Raw genomic sequence first — 18,443 nt, forward strand, 5'->3', positions numbered from 1 at the left:
TGAGGAAAAAATTGACATAAAATTAGTTTGATAAATTCAACGTGATAAACAAATCAAACAATTCGAGCTTGACTTTTATTTAGTTAATTAAGAATTTGTTTGAGCTTAATTTATTAAGTAGATAATTTAATCTCGAAAACATTTTGGAATTTGTTAAAATTTTTAAATCAAAGTTGAACAATTAATTATTCATTTGACTTGGTACAATAAGCTTGAAATTATATAAAACTATTAAACTACTTGGGCTTGGCTCGACAAAAATTCGTTTTACATTTGCTCAAAAGTTTAATGAATCAAATTTGAATAAATTTTAGAACTTATTAAAAAAATTTAAAACAAACTTAAACCATTAATTGTCCAGTTCTTTTGACTCATTTGGGAACATAATTTTTTAGTAATTTTTTAATTTCTTGGCTAAAATATGATGTAAAAAAATTAGTATATTTAGGATGACTTTTTAATTTTTACGAAAAGATGTGTAAAAAGTTAAAAAAAAATTAATTTTTTGATATAAATTATTAATTTTTTAATTTTTTTAATAATTAAAAAATAATATTATCAAACGACACCGGTTTATCACTCCTAAATTCAACAAAAGTCTATTATATATATAATTTTAATTTTTTTTTTTTGGTTTTAAAGTCGAAATAAATGACCTTTGAAAATTCTAATGTGAAAGTTAACGAGTGCTTTCTGCGCTCATCATGTCACGAGATATTTGCAGCTTTTCTTATTCATTTCTACCATCACTTTGCAGATTGAAGATTGTACTTTTTCCCATTCAATTGAAATGCAAAAATCTTCTCCAATAACTTTTTCTTAGTGCCCGTTCGGCAATGATTTTTTTCAGTTGGTTTTTTAATTTTATTAGTTTGGGATTTTTTTAGTTACTTGGCATTTTTGTTTTGGCAATTTTTTTTTTTTTTCCTTTTGTAATTTTTGACTTTTTCATCTTTTTTTTATCCTTTCGATAAATTCATTTCTACCATCATTTTTATGACTTTTATGAGTTTTAAACAACAGAACTTGTATGTGTACAGGTATAATGCTATAATATATTTTAATTAAAGGTAATAGTAAAACTTCAAAATACATATTTTATCGATCAATATTTAAAATTCTCATGATTTGTTATTTAGATTTTTTTAAAAGAATAGAATTTCTTTATTTAATTTATCAAGAAAGAATGGACCTGAAAATTTATTTCAAAGAAATACAAGAAAGCAATATTTAAAAAATTGAAAACCATGATCTAATGGAGATTGATAATAAGTTTATGAAATAATTTGACCATTTCATAATAAAACGGTAATATAGTGAAATTTTGTTGTTGAAATTGGAAAATGCATCCATTAACTTTCAAGAAAAATGTTGTCACTACTATCACTATTATTACTACTAGCCACAACACTGATCCCAACACTTTCCGGTGTTCAAATTGGTGTTCTATTTTGGATAATTGCAGAAGTCCTGGGTTAGATGCGTACATGTGGTTTTGGATGTATTCATTTTGTTTTTAGTATTGTTTGTTTGGCTTGGTTTGGGATTCCCTCTTGATTTGCTTGGGTGTCATCTAACTTTAGTTAGATTGTGCTTTTTAAGTAGTAACGTTTACGTTTTTTATTTATGTTTATAAAAATTTTATAAATTAATTTTTATTTATTTTAAAAAAAGATATAAATTATAAATGTGTTTGGTTTGAATAAAATATTTAAAAAATTTTAAAAATACAAATTAAAAAATATGTTTGTTCAGGCTTAAAATATTTATATTTATTTTTATTATTTATGACAATGGGATCACACACATTATAATTGAAAAAAATGAAAAAAATTAATTAAAAAAATAATTGAAAAAAAAATTTAATTGGGAAAAAAAATTATTTTAAAAAATTAATTGAATAAAAAATTATTTGAAAAAAAATTAATTGGAAAAAAAATTATTTGAAAAATAATTAATTAAAAAAAATTAATTGAAAAAAAATTTGAAAACTGAAAACGTAAACTTATTTTTTGAGTTTACATTTTTTCTTCAAATTTATAAACTGAGACAACTATTTATACACCAAAAAAATTATTAAACAAGTTTTTATGACAGTTTTTAAAATTTTTGTAAATATAAATTGAAAACTGAAAACGGAATGGTTACCAAACAGACCCTAAGCAATTCGGATATTTTAAAAAGTTGGTTAAAAGTTAATTTTTTCCTTTTAATTCGTTTTAAATTATATCATCTCTTACAGTTTTATTTATAAAAAGACAAAAAAGTCAAAAAAATGCTAAAAAATTAACTTTTAACCAACTTTCCAAAACACTCTTATGTGTTTCTCAAACTTCTAGATATAATTTGTTGTACTGCTTGTACTACTTATTTTATCAATAAATTTTATTTTACTGATAAAAAAAATTAAAATAAAAATTAAAAACACTTTCGATTTTTCATCCAATTACTTAGAGCATCCCTATCAGCTTACCTAAATTTTATTCTAAAATATTATTAAAAAATTCATTCCATATTTTAAGAATCATTTTTTCATCTACATTCTCCAACAAACTCCCTACTTTTTTCTCCATTTTATTAAAATAATCTTTTTAATTATTTTTTAATTTGAATATTTTTTTAATAATAAAATAATTAAAGTTTCAAAGGCAACTCCATTTATAGAAGAAAGCAGTAGAAGCAAAAACTAGGGATCGGACGTCCGGGAGGTCAATCGTCCCGATATCCGGGTGGACGACTGGCGAAGTAATTTTTGCTCAGATCATTTCATCTGGGACATCTGGGTGGAGACTACTATCAGATATGAGGGAACTACAGTGACTCCCTACAAATAGAGAGTGACTGTAGCAATTCTAAATTTAAAAAGTTGTATAAGGGATCTGGTGTGGAAGGATTTTTAAAAAATCAATTCCTTATAATAGCAAAAAGTTATTATAAGAGATCTGGTAGGAATGCTCTTACGATTGCAAATATAAAAATCAAACAAACAATACTCAATATTGATTTAAAAAAATCAATTTGATCCAAAAGTCATGAAATTAATTTAGGGTGTTTCCGAATATATGCTTAACATGCATATAAAATAAGGAAAATTTACCCATAAGTCCTAGTTTCTAAAAAGTTGAACCATTTAGTCCTAAAAGTTTTCTTATACTCCATTTAGTCCCATTTGCACATCAATCTAATGTTTGAAATATTAATCTGATGTTTGAAACATTGTAATGGGACCTTTCAGTCTATAAGAAAACTTTTAGGACTAAACAGTGTATAAGTTATTAATTTGGGATTTATTAATGCATCCCCCATAAAATAATTTTTAAAAATTCAACAGGTCATCAATTGCATTTGTGAAGGTAAAAAACAATCATTGAAAAACCCTCCTAGCATCAACTAGTCCTTTAGAGCCAAAGCAGTGATGAAGGAGAAAAGCCCTTTGAAGAAGTATACCTTCTAAATGAAACTTGTTAAAAAATATTATTCATTATTATTTATTACATTTTAAGCAATGTTTCAGAGACACTTATTAACATTTATTTTATTTTATATTATTAAATCTAACTAGGAAGGCACTTATTATTGCATAAAAAAACCAACAAAAAAACTCAATAGATTTCATTATTTTTCCGCATTTGAAGTTGAATAGAACATGGAAATTGACAATCTTCAATCTGCAAAGTGAACTTAAATATAGCATTTGGGTCACATGAAATTTTGAATTGCCGATCTTAGGTTTTTCTCCACATCCATCCCTGTCAAGTAAAACTCATTTTCCATCTGCAAAAAATATAGAGACTAATTGGAATCTATGAATAGATAATGGATAATGGAATTGAATTCTTATGGTTATCGAACTGAAAAGGTCCTGTTGAGCTTTATTAGTCTATGTCATTGATTTGAATTGGTCAATTGTAAGATCCGTTAAACAAAACATTTATATAAAAATTAATTTGATTTGATATCAATAGTTATTTTATTGAATCATGTTTGCCTTAAGAAAAAGTTAATATAGCTTTGAGAATAAGGCGCTGTTTGGGAAGTGGCTAAAGAGGCTATTATAGCTTAAAATAAAAATTTAGCCAAAAAGTCCACTGTTGAAAGCTTTTTTTTTTTAAAAAAAAAAGAAGGCTGCACAATCGGCAGTGTAGGCACAGCCTACACTGTCAGCTACAGAAATTATTCCATCAATGAGTAAATTACAAGTTTATCCCTTGACATCAATTTAAAAAAATATATTTTTAGGAATAAATTTGTCATTTTAATTTCAAATATCATTTCAACACATTTTTCAATACAACAACTCAAATAAAATCCATCTCATCTTCTTAAACACAAAAACTAAAATAACCTACTAAAATAGTCAAAAAAACCAAATAACCTACTAAAATGGCCACTTCCCAAACGAGGCCTAAATCAATGATTTATTTATGAAAAATGTGATTTGGTTCTGTAACTGATTACCAAACTTATAAATGAACAATTCAGATCACCAAAATAAATTTTTAGATAAGCCACCAAAATTTAACAGTATCTATTCAGTTGAACGCCCAAATACTACATTCCCTAGATGATAATACGTACATTGTATGATAAAAGTTTGACAAATAAAATTTTCAGAGTGATCGTAATGAAAAAATCATTGGTGGTAGAAATATTTAGGCTATTTGACAACATTTAAATTTTAAATTTTTGGTTTATGTTTATAAAAAAAAAATTGTAAAATATAAAAATAAACTCATTCGGTATCTATTTTTGTTTTAAACAACTGTAAACATCTAACAAAATTTATTAAATTTTTGCAACATAAAAAAAAAAAAATGGTTTCATTCGCTTAAAAATAAATAGCCAATCAATTCCTGTAAATCAATCAATTCTTTTTTTTTTATTTTTTTATTTTATATATATATATATATATATATATCTAACAACTGTCCATTTAACTAAAAAAAATCTTTCCAAACATATTAGTAATTTTTTTCACTTCATAAAAAAAATCAAAAAACGACTAAAAAAAAACTAATTTCCCAAAAAAATTACTTTAATTCCCGTATTTCTAATTTAAACAATTTTAACCCTATATTTTTAATTTTGTTGCAACATGATCATTCTGTGACTAATCAAGAAAAAAAAACAAGTAAAATTAGATGGATCAATGTGAAATTCGAAACAAATTATAGAGACTAGCAGCGAAATGAATAAATTACACCAATAGTCCATATAGTTTCTTTTAAATTATACTTTGGTCCCCCTAATTTTACACATAATTTTTTTTTTCGCTCAAAATGTTAATAATAATACATAATGGAGGAATTGTATTGTGACAAATTGAACGTGTAGGATTCAAATTAAAACTATGATGGTTTAATTTGTTATATATATATATATATATACTTTTGCCCACCAGTCCCAGCGAAACAAAAATTTTAAAAATCTGTCTAGACCAAACGCATTTTTACCTTTATTTTCTTCAAAAACAATCATAAACAAAATTTATTTATTTTATTATAAATAAAAACATACACGCGCGGAATCGATTACCTGAGCAATAATAGTGATGACAAGGGAAGTATTGCCAAACGGTAGAACAATACTGGTGATGATATTGAGATGAAGCCCCTGAATTTGGGTAAGTAATTTGGGTGTAACAAAATTACTTTTCTCGCAATAGATTCTAACAAGAACGTTGTTGTCGGAAACTTTCACATCAATCTGAGCAGACAATTTCTTGCTCAAGTTTTCATCATCATCATCATCGATTGCAGAGGGGGGCCCACATTTGTTCTTCACAGGAAGTGCAGTGGGTTCCACCATTTTCTCCTTTGCTTCTTTCTCCAGGGTTTGCACATGTTCTTTAAGCTGTTTTATGTACTCGATTGCGTCTTCTAGGATCGATGCTTTGTCCATCTTCACATAAATGAAATCATCAATTGTTCAAAAAAAAAACAATATGAAACCATCAATTATGTACGAATAAAAATTAATTATTCGGATATCAATTAGAGTATCCAACTTAGGTTTTTGTTTGGTAATTGTTAATATACAAAATGGCATGAACTGAAAAAGTTTTATGACATGTAAATGACAATTATCATCCATTATTTTGAATGGACTAAGTATGCCAATGATTTTTTATTTTTTATTTTAAAATTTTTTAATAGATGTTATTAATTAGATCAAATTCATACAATATAAAAACTTAAAAGATAAAATTAACTCCAAGTATCAAATTGACACGAAACATGTTACTATAGAACTTCAATATAATTAATTGTACTATACATACCTAGAAAATTATTTAGAATTTTATCCACCCACAATTCGAATATGTAATAAATAGAGCATTAGGAAGCATTTGTATCGTAAAAGTACAGCAGCTATTCATAATTCAATTATGCTATTGGCAACACCCTAAGAATGAACCATTAATACCTTCTTTAGGCTTGGAATTAGGGCTGAGAGACATATGAGCTTTTGGTTAAGCCTTTCTCGACGCTTTCTCTCTGCCAAAATACGATTTTCAGCTTGCAATGGTGCCCTACTTGTGGCACAAACCTTTTTCACCCTCTTGGAAGCTCCTAATGTATCATGTATGTTCTCTTCAGAACTTGGTGAACTCATTGCCAACAAGTTCATATAATCCTGAGACGCCATTTCATCATCCTTAGGCGTCCCCGCGTCCCTCAGATCACCACCATTGAATGACTCTGAGTGAGTGGATGGCGATCCTGATTGCCCGAACAAAACAACATTTTCGTTGTTATCGAAGTTGTCATTGTTGGCGTTAGACTTGATTTCTCCAGCTAATTCCAAGATATCAGTTTCAATGTGTGCGCTTCCGTTATTGAGGGATGCATAAAACGAATACGCTTCTGGGGAAAAACATTTGAATGTGATCTCATCCAGTAAGTGATCGACTGAATCCATCTGGCATTGAAGCATGAGGTTTGGATCTTCTTCCATTTCCTATGAAATTCAACGAATTCCCAATGAATATCAAACTAATATGCATTATAATTCAGTTATATAACTTTCATAAATGATAAGCTATAAGCTAACCAGTCCATGTAGCCAATCAGAGGACATGACATCCATTAGCGTAGAGCTAGCCTGTTTAATCACATATAGACATGAAGTTACTAAATAAGCAAAACAATACTTGAATTTTTAGACAATGATATAAGATATGCAAGGGATTAAGAAGCAAAGCACAAGGTTACCCCTAAAACAACACCATGAGTACAGGTGACAAGGCTTTTCTCTCTAACCAATGCCCAAGATGGAGAATCCATATTCAATTCTTTTCAATTTATAGTTGCATACATGCACGAAATAGCCTAATCAGGGTAATGCTATGTACACAGAATTGTTACACTAAAGATATTTAGAAAATTTAATGAGACTCCGTTTGGGAAGTGAGTTGGTTTTTTTATTTTTTTGGCTATTTTAGCCTGGGCTAAAAAGCTTGGTTTGGGAAGGGCTTTTTGACTTTTTGATTTTTTTAACTTTTTTTGTGAGAGAAGAGTGTAATGATTATGGGTTGGATGTGATGTTTTGTTTTTTGTGGCTAAAATAGCTTATTTTGTCTTTTATGACTAAAATAGCTAAAAAAGTTCCAAACTCTTCTCGCCAAACGAAGCCTGAGTGGTCTAAATTCATCTAGTGGCACATTAATTTACAATCAATCGCGTATTAATTTTTTTGGTAAATATATGTCTGTGCATATATCTTTACCCCTCAATAATTGCTCTCCACATTGATTGGCCCCTCTCTCTCTCTCTCTCTCTCTCTCAAAAGGGTAATAAACCGCCTATCTCATATCATTCTCTATCACATGATTAAATTCAGAACATATATTGTCCTATCATACAATAGAAAAGTGATTCGAAACAAGGGAATAATAATCAAATCAAATTCAAAACGTACACTATCACCGTATTGTGTAAGTCGCTGTTTGTTTGGAGTTATAAGGAAGGGATTGAAATTACTAATCTCTTGGTATTATTAATAGGATGTTTGTTTTGAGAGATGAGGATGTGACTATTAATCCCTTTGGAATAGGGATTGGTAAGAAGGAAGTAGAGATGGTATTAGAAAAATAATGAGGGGATTAAATTTTTATTTTTTATTTTTTATATATTGAGAATTTTTTTGGACAAATTATTGATAAATCCCATTTAGAAGTGTTTTAACCCAAAAAGTTCATGAAGAAATTTTTTTAACCCATTTAGTCTCATGTATGTATAGTTTTATTCCATAAAGTCATTTTTCTTTATTTACACTATTTTCTTGGACATTTATGCCCTTATATTTAATTTTGATACCCTTATAAATATTTTTGAACGGTTAGCAATTTTATGATGTGAACATTCATATTTTAAAATTCACATTGCTAGGAATGTAAAATTGACCCGTGGGCGGCCCGAAACACGCCCTCAAGCAGGGGCGGGCCCGACCCGTTGACAGTGTGAATATTCACATTGACATGTTAACATTCACATTAATAGGAGTATAAAATTGGCCCGCGTCCTGTGGCGGCGGGAAACCTGCCCGCGGCCCATGGGCGGCCCGGGGCGGGCCCGGTCCGACGCGTTGACAATGTGAATATTCACATTGATAAGAGTATAAAATTGGCACGCGGCCCATAGGTAGCCAAAAGGCCGCCCGCCACCCAGGGCGGGACCGGCTCGGCCCGGCCCGTTGACAATGTGAATATTCACATTGATATGTTAACATTCACATTGATAGGAGTGTAAAATTAGCTCGCGCCTCGTGGTTGCCCGAAACCCGCCCACAGCCCATGGGCAGTTCGGAGCGGGCCCGACCTGGTCCTTTGATAATGTGAATATTTACATTAACATGTTAACATTCACATTGATAAGAGTATAAAATTGGCCAGCGGCCCAGGATGGGCCCGGCCCGGCCCGTTGACAATGTGAATATTCACATTGACATGTTAACATTCACATTGATAAGAGTATAAAATTGGCAAGCGGCCCAGGGCGGGTCCGACCCGGCCCACTGACAATGTAAATATTCACATTGACATGTTAACATTCACATTGATAGGAGTATAAAATTGGCCAGTGGCCCAGGGCGGGCCAACCCGGCCCGTTGACAATGTAAATATTCACATTGACATGTTAACATTCACATTGATAGGAGTGTAAAATTAGCCCGCGCTTCGTGGCTGCCCGAAACCCGTCCATGGCTTATGGGCAGCCCAGGGCGGGTCCGGCCCGGCCTATTGATAATGTGAATATTCACATTGACATGTTAACATTCACATTAATAAAAGTATAAAATTGTCCCGCGGCCCATGGGTGGCCAAAAGCCCGCCCGCCGCCCAGGGCGGGCTTAGCCCGGCCCGTTGACAATGTAAATATTCACATTGACATTTTAACATTCACATTGATAGGAGTGTAAAACTAGCCTGCGCCATGTGGCTGCCCGAAACCCACCCACGGCCCATGAGCGGCCCGGGACGGACCCGGTCCGGCCTGTTGATGATGTGAACATTCACATTGACATGTTAACATTTACATTGATAAGAGTATAAAATTGGCCAGCGGCCTAGGACGGGCTCGGCCCGGCCCGTTGACAATGTGAATATTCACATTGACATGTTAACATTCACATTGATAGGAGTATAAAATTGGCAAGCGGCCTAGAGCGGGCCCGACCCGGCCCGCTGACAATGTAAATATTCACATTGACATGTGAACATTCACATTGATAGGAGTATAAAATTGGCCAGTGGCCTAGGGCGGGCCGACCCGGCCCATTGACAATGTGAATATTCACATTGACATGTTAACATTCACATTGATAGGAGTGTAAAATTAGCCCGCGCTTCGTGGCTGCCCAAAACCCACCCATGGCTCATGGGCGGCCCAGGGCGGGTCCGGCCCGGCCTGTTGACAATGTGAATATTCACATTGACATGTTAACATTCACATTGATAAGAGTATAAAATTGTCCCGCGGTCCATGGGCGGCCAAAATCCCGCCCGCCGCCCAGGGCAGGCTCAGCCGGCCCGTTAACAATGTGAATATTCACATTGACATTTTAACATTCACATTGATAGGAGTGTAAAATTAGCCTGCACCTCGTGGCTGTCCAAAACCCATGAGCGGCCCATGAGCGGCCCGGGACGGGCCCGGCCCGGCCTGTTGACAATGTGAATATTCACATTGACATATTAACATTCACATTGATAAGAGTATAAAATTGGCCAGCGGCCCAGAACGGACCCGACCCGGTCCGTTGACAATGTGAATATTCACATTGACATGTTAACATTCACATTGATAAGAGTGTAAAATTGACCCGCAGCCCGTGGGCGGCCCGAAGCCTGACCGCAGCCTGAGGTGGGCTTGGCCCGACCTGTGACAATGTGAATATTCATATTGACATGTTAACATTAACATTGATAGGATTGTAAAATTTGCTCGCTGCCCGAAGCTTTCCTGCGGCCCGGGATAGGATCGGCCCAGCCCGTTGACAATGTGAATATTCACATTGACATGTTAAAATGCACATTGATAGGAATGTAGAATTGACCCGCGGCCCGTCGGCTGCCTGAAGCCCGCCCACGGCTCGGGGTAGGCTCGTTTTGGTCCGGTCCTGAGCATGTCCGAGACCCTAGATTAGGGCCTAGGTCATTACTTTGAAGCCGGCCCGGCCCATCGGCTCGCTTAAGGCCCATTTAAGGCTCGGTCCGAGGCTTAGCCCGCCCGAGGCGCAATGTATTTTTTTTGTGGAAAATAATAAAATTTTGGTAGAAAAAATTAAAAAGAATTAAAAAAAATGGTCAGGCCGCCCAAGCCCGACCTAAGCTTGAGGCTTGGCCCAAGCCCACCGGCCTGACCCGAGGCTCGATCCATCGGCTCGTCCAAAGCCCGAATACCCTTGTGCTAGGGCTAGGGCCTGGACCTAATTTTTTGGCCCGTAGGCCAGCCCGACCCGGCCTGGCCTGGGAAAGACTCATTTGGACCCAGGCTCGAGCCTAGTCCGAGACCTTAGGCTAGGGCTTGGGCCATCACTTTGAAGTCCGGCCCAGCCCATCGGCCCGGTTAAGACCCATTCAAGGCTCGGTCCGAGGCTTGGCTCACGCCGAGGGCTAGTGTCTTTTTTTGTGGAAAATAATAAAATTTTGGTAGAAAAAATTAAAAAGAATTAAAAAAAATGGCCAGGCTCGTCTCGAGCCGCCCACGGGCCGTGGGTAGGTTTCGGGCAGCCACGAGGCACGGGTTAATTTTACACTCCTATCAATGTGAATGTTAACATGTCAATGTGAATATTCACATTTTTAATGGGCCGGGCCGGGCCGAGCCGGGCCCGCCCTAGGTCGCTGGCCAATTTTATCCTCTTATCAATGTGAATGTTAACATGTCAATGTGAATATTCACATTGTCAACGGGCCGGGCCGGGCCCGCCCCGAGCCGTGGGCGGGCTTTTGGCCGCCCATGGGCCGCGGGCCAATTTTATACTTCTATCAATGTGAATGTTAACATATCAATGTGAATATTCACATTGTCAGCAGGCCGGACCGAGCCCGCCCCCTGCCGCCCATGGACCGCGGGCGGGTTTCGCCCGCCGCGGGACGCGGACCAATTTTACACTCCTATTAATGTGAATATTAACATGTTAATGTGAATATTCACATTGTCAATAAGCCGGGCCTACCCCGACCAGACTCGAATTTTTCCGGGCGCCCACGAGGATCGACATAGGTCGGGCCCGTACACATTGACGATATGAACATTCACATTGATGGTGTGAACATTCACATTAGGGGTATTTTGGTAATTATGTCACCCATAGGACTTATTGAAACATAAGAAAATAATGTGAACTAAATGGAATATAAGTAGATGAAAATAGTATTTTGGTCTTCTTATCTCAAATAGGATTTAATGGAATAGTCAAAAAGAATATGGGTTGGATGGAATAAATCTCTTAAAAAGTGGATTTATCAAAAAAGTTCCCATTTTTTTTAAATATAATATTTAATTTTTTATATTTTTTTATTATTTTATATAAAAATAATTTAACAGTTCGTTACTATCAATTCCCTCATTATTAATCTCTTCATTCTATCTCTACAAACAAACGGAACTTAATAGAAGGTGGTTTGAAATAAAGGAATAATCAAGAATCTAAACAAAACGTTATCCGTTCACAAAAAAAAAAAAAAGAAAAAAAAAGAAAAAAGGTTATGTTCTTTCTACAGGTGTGAGGCATCGTAATTATCATATGGCTGTAAAACTGAACATTATAGCGTATTTGGATTCAGTTTTTGGGCTTCGTTTGGGAATAAGGTATTTTAGTAATTTTTTAATTTTTTGATTAAAATATAAAGTAAAAAAATTAATATATTTGGGTTAGTTTTTAGCTTTTTAAGAAAATATGTGCAAAAAATTAGAGAGAAAATGAAATCTTTAACTTTTTGGTAAATGTTATAGACTTTATGATTTTTTTAGTAACTCTTTGGTTTTTAGGCTAAAACAGCTATTTGCCAAACGAGGCTATTCTAGAAATTTTTTTTTTTTTTGTATTTTTTTTAGTGAATATTTTAAACAATTTTTTTTTTTTTTTTACTTTTTTAGATGCACCTTACTTAGATATATCTAAATAGCAAAATATTTGTGAAAAAATTAATAAATACACAAAAATAAAAAAAAATGTATTGAATTTTTGTATTTTTTTATTTATATTTTTGGTATTTAGTAAATTTTTTAAAGATTTTTTGTACAAATATTATACGTTTTAATTATATTTATGTTAGATGTGTCTAAAAAATTAAAAAATGCTTAAAATATTAAAAAAAATTAGTGAAAATAAAAAAAATGCAAAAAATGAAAAAGTAAAATCTTTTAAAAAGTGAATTTTGAAAACTGAAACGAAACAAAATAAATAATTCCCCAACAAGCGGAAAAAAATTGATAAAGTGAGCTACTGCATCAACTTGTATAAATACATTATAAATGCACATAATTCTCTGTTTTAAATTTGTTTGTCCTACCCAACATATCCACAGTTGCTAGATTATACCTTAAAAATTTTTATCTCAAGATTCTACAACTGTATTGAGTGTTTAAATTTGTTTCTCCTTCTATCCCAACATATCCACCGTTGCCAGATTATGCCTTAAATTTTTTTATCTCAAGATTCTACAACTGTATTGAGTGTTTTGAGAAAGAGGAATTTGAGGACAGATGATCATTGGCCCATTATAATCACATTTTCTAATTATCTACGTAATGTTTTGGGATGACATGACTATATATAGAGAGAGATATTTAAGGACAAATGATTATTGGCCCAAAATAACCCACCTTTTTTAATTATCTACACAACGTTGGGATGAATAAATATAAAAAGAAATTTGGTGAACAGCTCTCTAACTATAAGCTTCTTTCATAAAAGACATTTTTTTTAATGCCCAGAGAACTTGAGTTTGATTTTTTTTTTTTTTTTGAGAAGGATGTGGTGGATATTTTCACCCTTTAGGAGTTTTATATCTGTCAAGTGCTTACTTTACTTCCTTTCTGTCTCTCTCATCACCACCTCTAGCATCAACCAGCGAAGTTACCTCATGTTTTTATTTGTTCTCCCTCTCGCTCCATTATCACCATTTCTACTATTCGCTTCCACCGCCTCCATTGTAAGCCTCCATCCTCTCAAATTTAGACCTGGTTTGGCATAACCTATATAATCCATCTTTTTATCTTTTTATCTTTTTTCCATCACATCACCTCTCTACTTTTCTACACATCTTTTCGTAAAAAGACAAAAAGTACACTTTTTTAAGACACCCCAAACCAACCCTATCGGTGACCTTTTATTCAAGACTCGCAACCTTAGATTTGTGCTATGGCCTCTTTTGATAAGAGGTTGAAAGTCATCTTTTTTTTTTTTTTTTTTTTTTTTTTTTTTTTTTTTTTTTTTTTACTTTCAACCTCTTTGTGGTCACATTATCTATTTATTTTTTATATATATTTTTCAAATAAAAACAAAAAAAATTACTTTTAATAAACAACCCCTTGTATGTTCTTACTTTTTTATAAAAATGATTTGATGACGTGAGCTCTTCAAATAGGCACCAAGTGAGTTGTATAAGCATGTGTGTTGCATTTAAATCCAAAGAATTTTTATCAATTTAAATATTGAGCATGGGATTTCAAATAAAGAAGTTGTTTCAGTATTTTAATTTGCTATTTAATTTTTCAGTAGCAAATAATAAAATTTTACTCTATTAATATTATATTTTCAGTGTTTCAGTATTTTTCTCATTTAACATTTCTACTAATGACTGTAAAGATCATAAGTGTAGTTAGTGGTTAATGAAGATGAAAATTAGTGTTTAAATATTAAATCAGAAATTAAAAGTTTTTTACTTACAAAACAATGAATTTGGAATAAATTTTTTAGTGTTTGTTTAATTGGTGGTAGTAGTGATAGTGGTGGCGGTGCGACAGTAATGACAATAATAATGTGATGATGGGGGAGAAATTAAATAATCTACAAAAAAAAATATATTGTCAAAGGCAAAAGATAATCACTAGAGATAACTGGCAGTGGTTGATGGTGGGGGTAGAAGCAGTGGCGGAGCTAAGAAAATAAATCAGATGGGGCACTTCTTAATTATAATATTGAAAATATTTACAAAAATATTTTATATAAATTTTTACGATTGACTTCAAGAAAGATAAAAAAAAATAATCGGTGTGTTTGGTTTGAGTTTTTTGAATTAAGTTTTTTGAAAATTAAGTTTTTTATTTTATTTTATTTTATTTGTTTTTAGTGAATATTTTTAAAATTTTAAGCATTTTTTTCTACTTTTTTAGATGCATGATGTATCTAAAAAAAAAAAAATATTTGTAAAAAAATATTTAAAAAAATTAATAAATACATAAAAATACGAAAAATGTATTGATTTTTTGTATTTTTTTATATTGTGAATTTTTTAAAGATTTTTTTCGCAAAAATTATACTTTTTAAGTATATTTATGTTAGGTGTGTCTAAAAATTAAAAAAATTGCTTAAAATATTAAAAAAATTTAATAAAAACAAAAAAATACGAAAAAAAACATAGAATTTTTTGAAAAATGTTTTCAGAAAACTCAAACCAAACAAAGTGAATATGTTATTTGTAATTAGTGTATCATTGACAACATTAAAAAAAATCATCGATATAAATTTTTAAAATAAATTATATAATGATAAAGTAATTTTTTATACAAAATATGCGTAAAAATTCAATATAATAGTCGTATCACGCAATTATTGACATGTGATATTACCAACTAATAATAAAAAAAACATATGGAGGATAAACCTCGCATATTAAATGTAATTAACAATTTAATAAATTCTATATTTTCATTGAGATTAATTATGTTGACATATCAATAATGATAGAGATCACCATTATATTGAAATTTTCATAGATAATAATATCGTAGTCTCTTTATTTTTAATCAAAACAATCATTATTGTTTTTATAATTTTAAAAATATCATTGATATTTAACTCTAAATAATAATTTTATAAATTTTTTTAGATAAAATATTTTCTTTAGGTAAAATAAAATAAATAAATAAAAATAAAATTTCCAAAACTCAAGAGACACGTGACCCTCTGAGCCCTCTCCCCTCCGCCCTGGGTAGAAGGCTAGTAAAACTTCACCAGGAGTATTTATATTTTGACATTTGAAAAAACTTTTTAGATCGCCTTTTATGCAATAAAAATTGATATTGAGGGATCCCTCACCAAAAAGTTCATATATATATATATATATATATATTATTTTGAAAAGTACACTAATATCAATATATTAGACTAAACCAATGTGGATAAGGTAGACGGAAGGAAAGGAAACATGTACGACCGGAAACTGGGAACCGGAAGCTGGGGTTGGTTTTATTTTTTATAGGCACAACACCTTGTGAGTTTTTGAAAATGCATCTTAAATTTATTTTAATAATTTAAACAGTATATAATTAGTTAAGTAGGTCATTCATGAAAAAATTTAAATTACTTAAACATATATAATTCATAATAAGACCACTTTTATGTGTATTGGTATGATTTTAATAATTTTTTAAGTTTATTATTCAGTCTGATTATAGAATTATATTTATTTGATTAAATTTATATTTTTGTAGGAATGATAAACCCAACAAATTTTATAATATGAATTGTCCCAATTATTGAAATATAATTCGAATAAACGTCAGAGAATATGACAATACGATTGCTGTCACGGCACTCACCCCCATCCGTGCGACCGAGGCATGCAAATGCCTAACAGATTGCACATGAGCGATATGTTTTTTAAAGAAAAATGATTTAGAGCACTAAAAGAAGAGCACTAAAAGAGCGTTAAATTGTCTTTTTCCTCTTTGTGTTTTGTCTTTTTCCTATTTTCTTTCTATTTTAATTTTTTTTTAGGCATGCCACGTCATTAGAGCTGCTTTTAGTGATCTTATTTTAGTAGTATGTATCATAGTTGTTTTTTAAATCACTTTTGCCTAATATTTTCTTTGAAGACAAATATTTTGAAGTATACTGTTAAAATTGCCTCATCAATTTAATTTCTTATGAGTAATGGACACAAATCAATTTTAAAAATAAACAAATATAATTATTAATAAAAACCATAAAACATCAAAATATTAAAAATCTTAATATATACTTGGATAAATTTTTATTTTACCTCTTTGTGATTTTATCTTAGAGCACTTTATCCTTTAAAGTATAAATATAGACAGAGAAATCCCTTATAATTTGGTTAGAGCACTTTGTCCCTTAAAGTATAAATATAGGCAGAAAAATCCCTTATAATTTTGGACTAAAGTGCAACAGTAACTCTCCTAATAACAGTGACAAAATTACCTATATACCCTTATGCCATATTCTTTCTCTCTCTCTTTACTAATACATATAATTTTGAGAAAATTATTTACAGGTCCTATTAGGGAGACTTATGCTACATATGCTCCTACTAAAAAACTTATGTTCCTATAAGTCCTGTGGGAAGTTTGTTGACACATTTACCCTCAATATTAGTTGTTAATATTATAAATAATAGTAAAACCATATATAGGAAATTAAATGTTACCATAGATCATATCAATATAAACGTAACGTAACATGACACCTACATAAACGTAACGTGACACTAGGAAATTACATGTTACCATAGATCATATCTACATAAACGTAACGTAACGTAACACCTATGATCTATAGGAAATTGAATGTTACTATAGATCATATCTATATAAACTTAAGGTAACGTGACACTTAAATAAACGTAGCGTGACACCTATGATCTATGGCAACATTCAATTGAATGTTGCCATAGATCATATTTATATGAAACGTAACATGACACCAACATAAACCAGTAACATTTTCACATTCAATTTTAAAAAATAAAAACTCATTAAGTTTGCGAAACGTAACGTGGCACGTTACGTTACGTTTATATAGGTGTCACGTTACGTTACGTTTATATATAGGTGTCACGATACGTTATGTTTATATATAGGTGTCATGTTACCTTACGTTTATGTGGGTATCACGTTACGTTACGTTTCGTTTATGTAGGATCTTGTGGAATACATTCCTATCTAAATAGGACTTGAGACTCTATAAGAAATTACACAGGACTTAGCCTACCATAAGTGCCTGAAAAAAGACTTATAAATAAGTCTCCCTATAATTTTATATCTTTGTAACATATTTAACAAATTTTTTATTTTTTTATGTAGAGTATCCTAGGTCAGCTTATGCGCACCAAACTGTCCCTATAGCCCGAATAAGCCTTAAGAAACAGGGTTGACGCCTTTCTGTCCATTGCCTCAAGGTATGAGTTTGCTGGTTAAGGGATTCGAACTTGAGACCTGAGAGGGAGTAAACCTCTAGGCCCCAGTCGTCATCCAGTAAGCCAACCACCATGTGGTTATATTTAACAAATTAAATCATAAATTAACTTCTTCTTTTTTTTTTTTTTTGTGGATATGGAAATCATAAATTAACCTAAATACCCTCATTTATTACCATAAAATCACATTAATCTAAATAAATTTTGAAAATTTAATCAAATTTTTTATTTAATAAAATTTTAGATATATATAACAAATTAAACTTTAAATTAACGTAAACACCATAAAATTAAATTATTAAATTACATTAATCTAATTTTTAGTTTTTAGCCTATTTTTTTTATTTAATGACATTTAAAAATATACATGAATATATATATAACAAATTAAAATCATAATTTTTACTTTGACTTGGAATTTTGCAATGTCGACTCTCAATTCGTGAGATTGTGGCCCTTCCATTATTTTTAACGAAAAAATTGAAGTTAACATTTTAGTCCAAAATCGTAAGTTGTTTTTTACATATATTTAAACTATAAAGTGGTACGTACT

General features: G+C 31.5%; 1 protein-coding gene across 1 annotated transcript; it reads right to left on the reverse strand.

The window, feature by feature from the left end:
* Positions 1-3,451: 3,451 nt before the first annotated feature.
* Positions 3,452-7,351, reverse strand: LOC145788789 (transcription factor bHLH19-like). The gene is made up of 5 exons (XM_028210460.2): positions 7,215-7,351; positions 7,054-7,104; positions 6,427-6,960; positions 5,536-5,901; positions 3,452-3,774 (listed from the first exon to the last, which is right to left on the reverse strand). Exons 1-5 carry the CDS (start codon positions 7,284-7,286, stop codon positions 3,700-3,702), a joined length of 1,098 nt encoding a protein of 365 aa, XP_028066261.2. The 5' UTR covers positions 7,287-7,351; the 3' UTR covers positions 3,452-3,699.
* Between the last annotated feature and the right edge of the window lie 11,092 nt (positions 7,352-18,443).

This window comes from Camellia sinensis, chromosome 4 (assembly GCF_055761805.1).
Source record: "Camellia sinensis isolate YWXY chromosome 4, ASM5576180v1, whole genome shotgun sequence".
Lineage (NCBI taxonomy): Eukaryota > Viridiplantae > Streptophyta > Magnoliopsida > Ericales > Theaceae > Camellia > Camellia sinensis.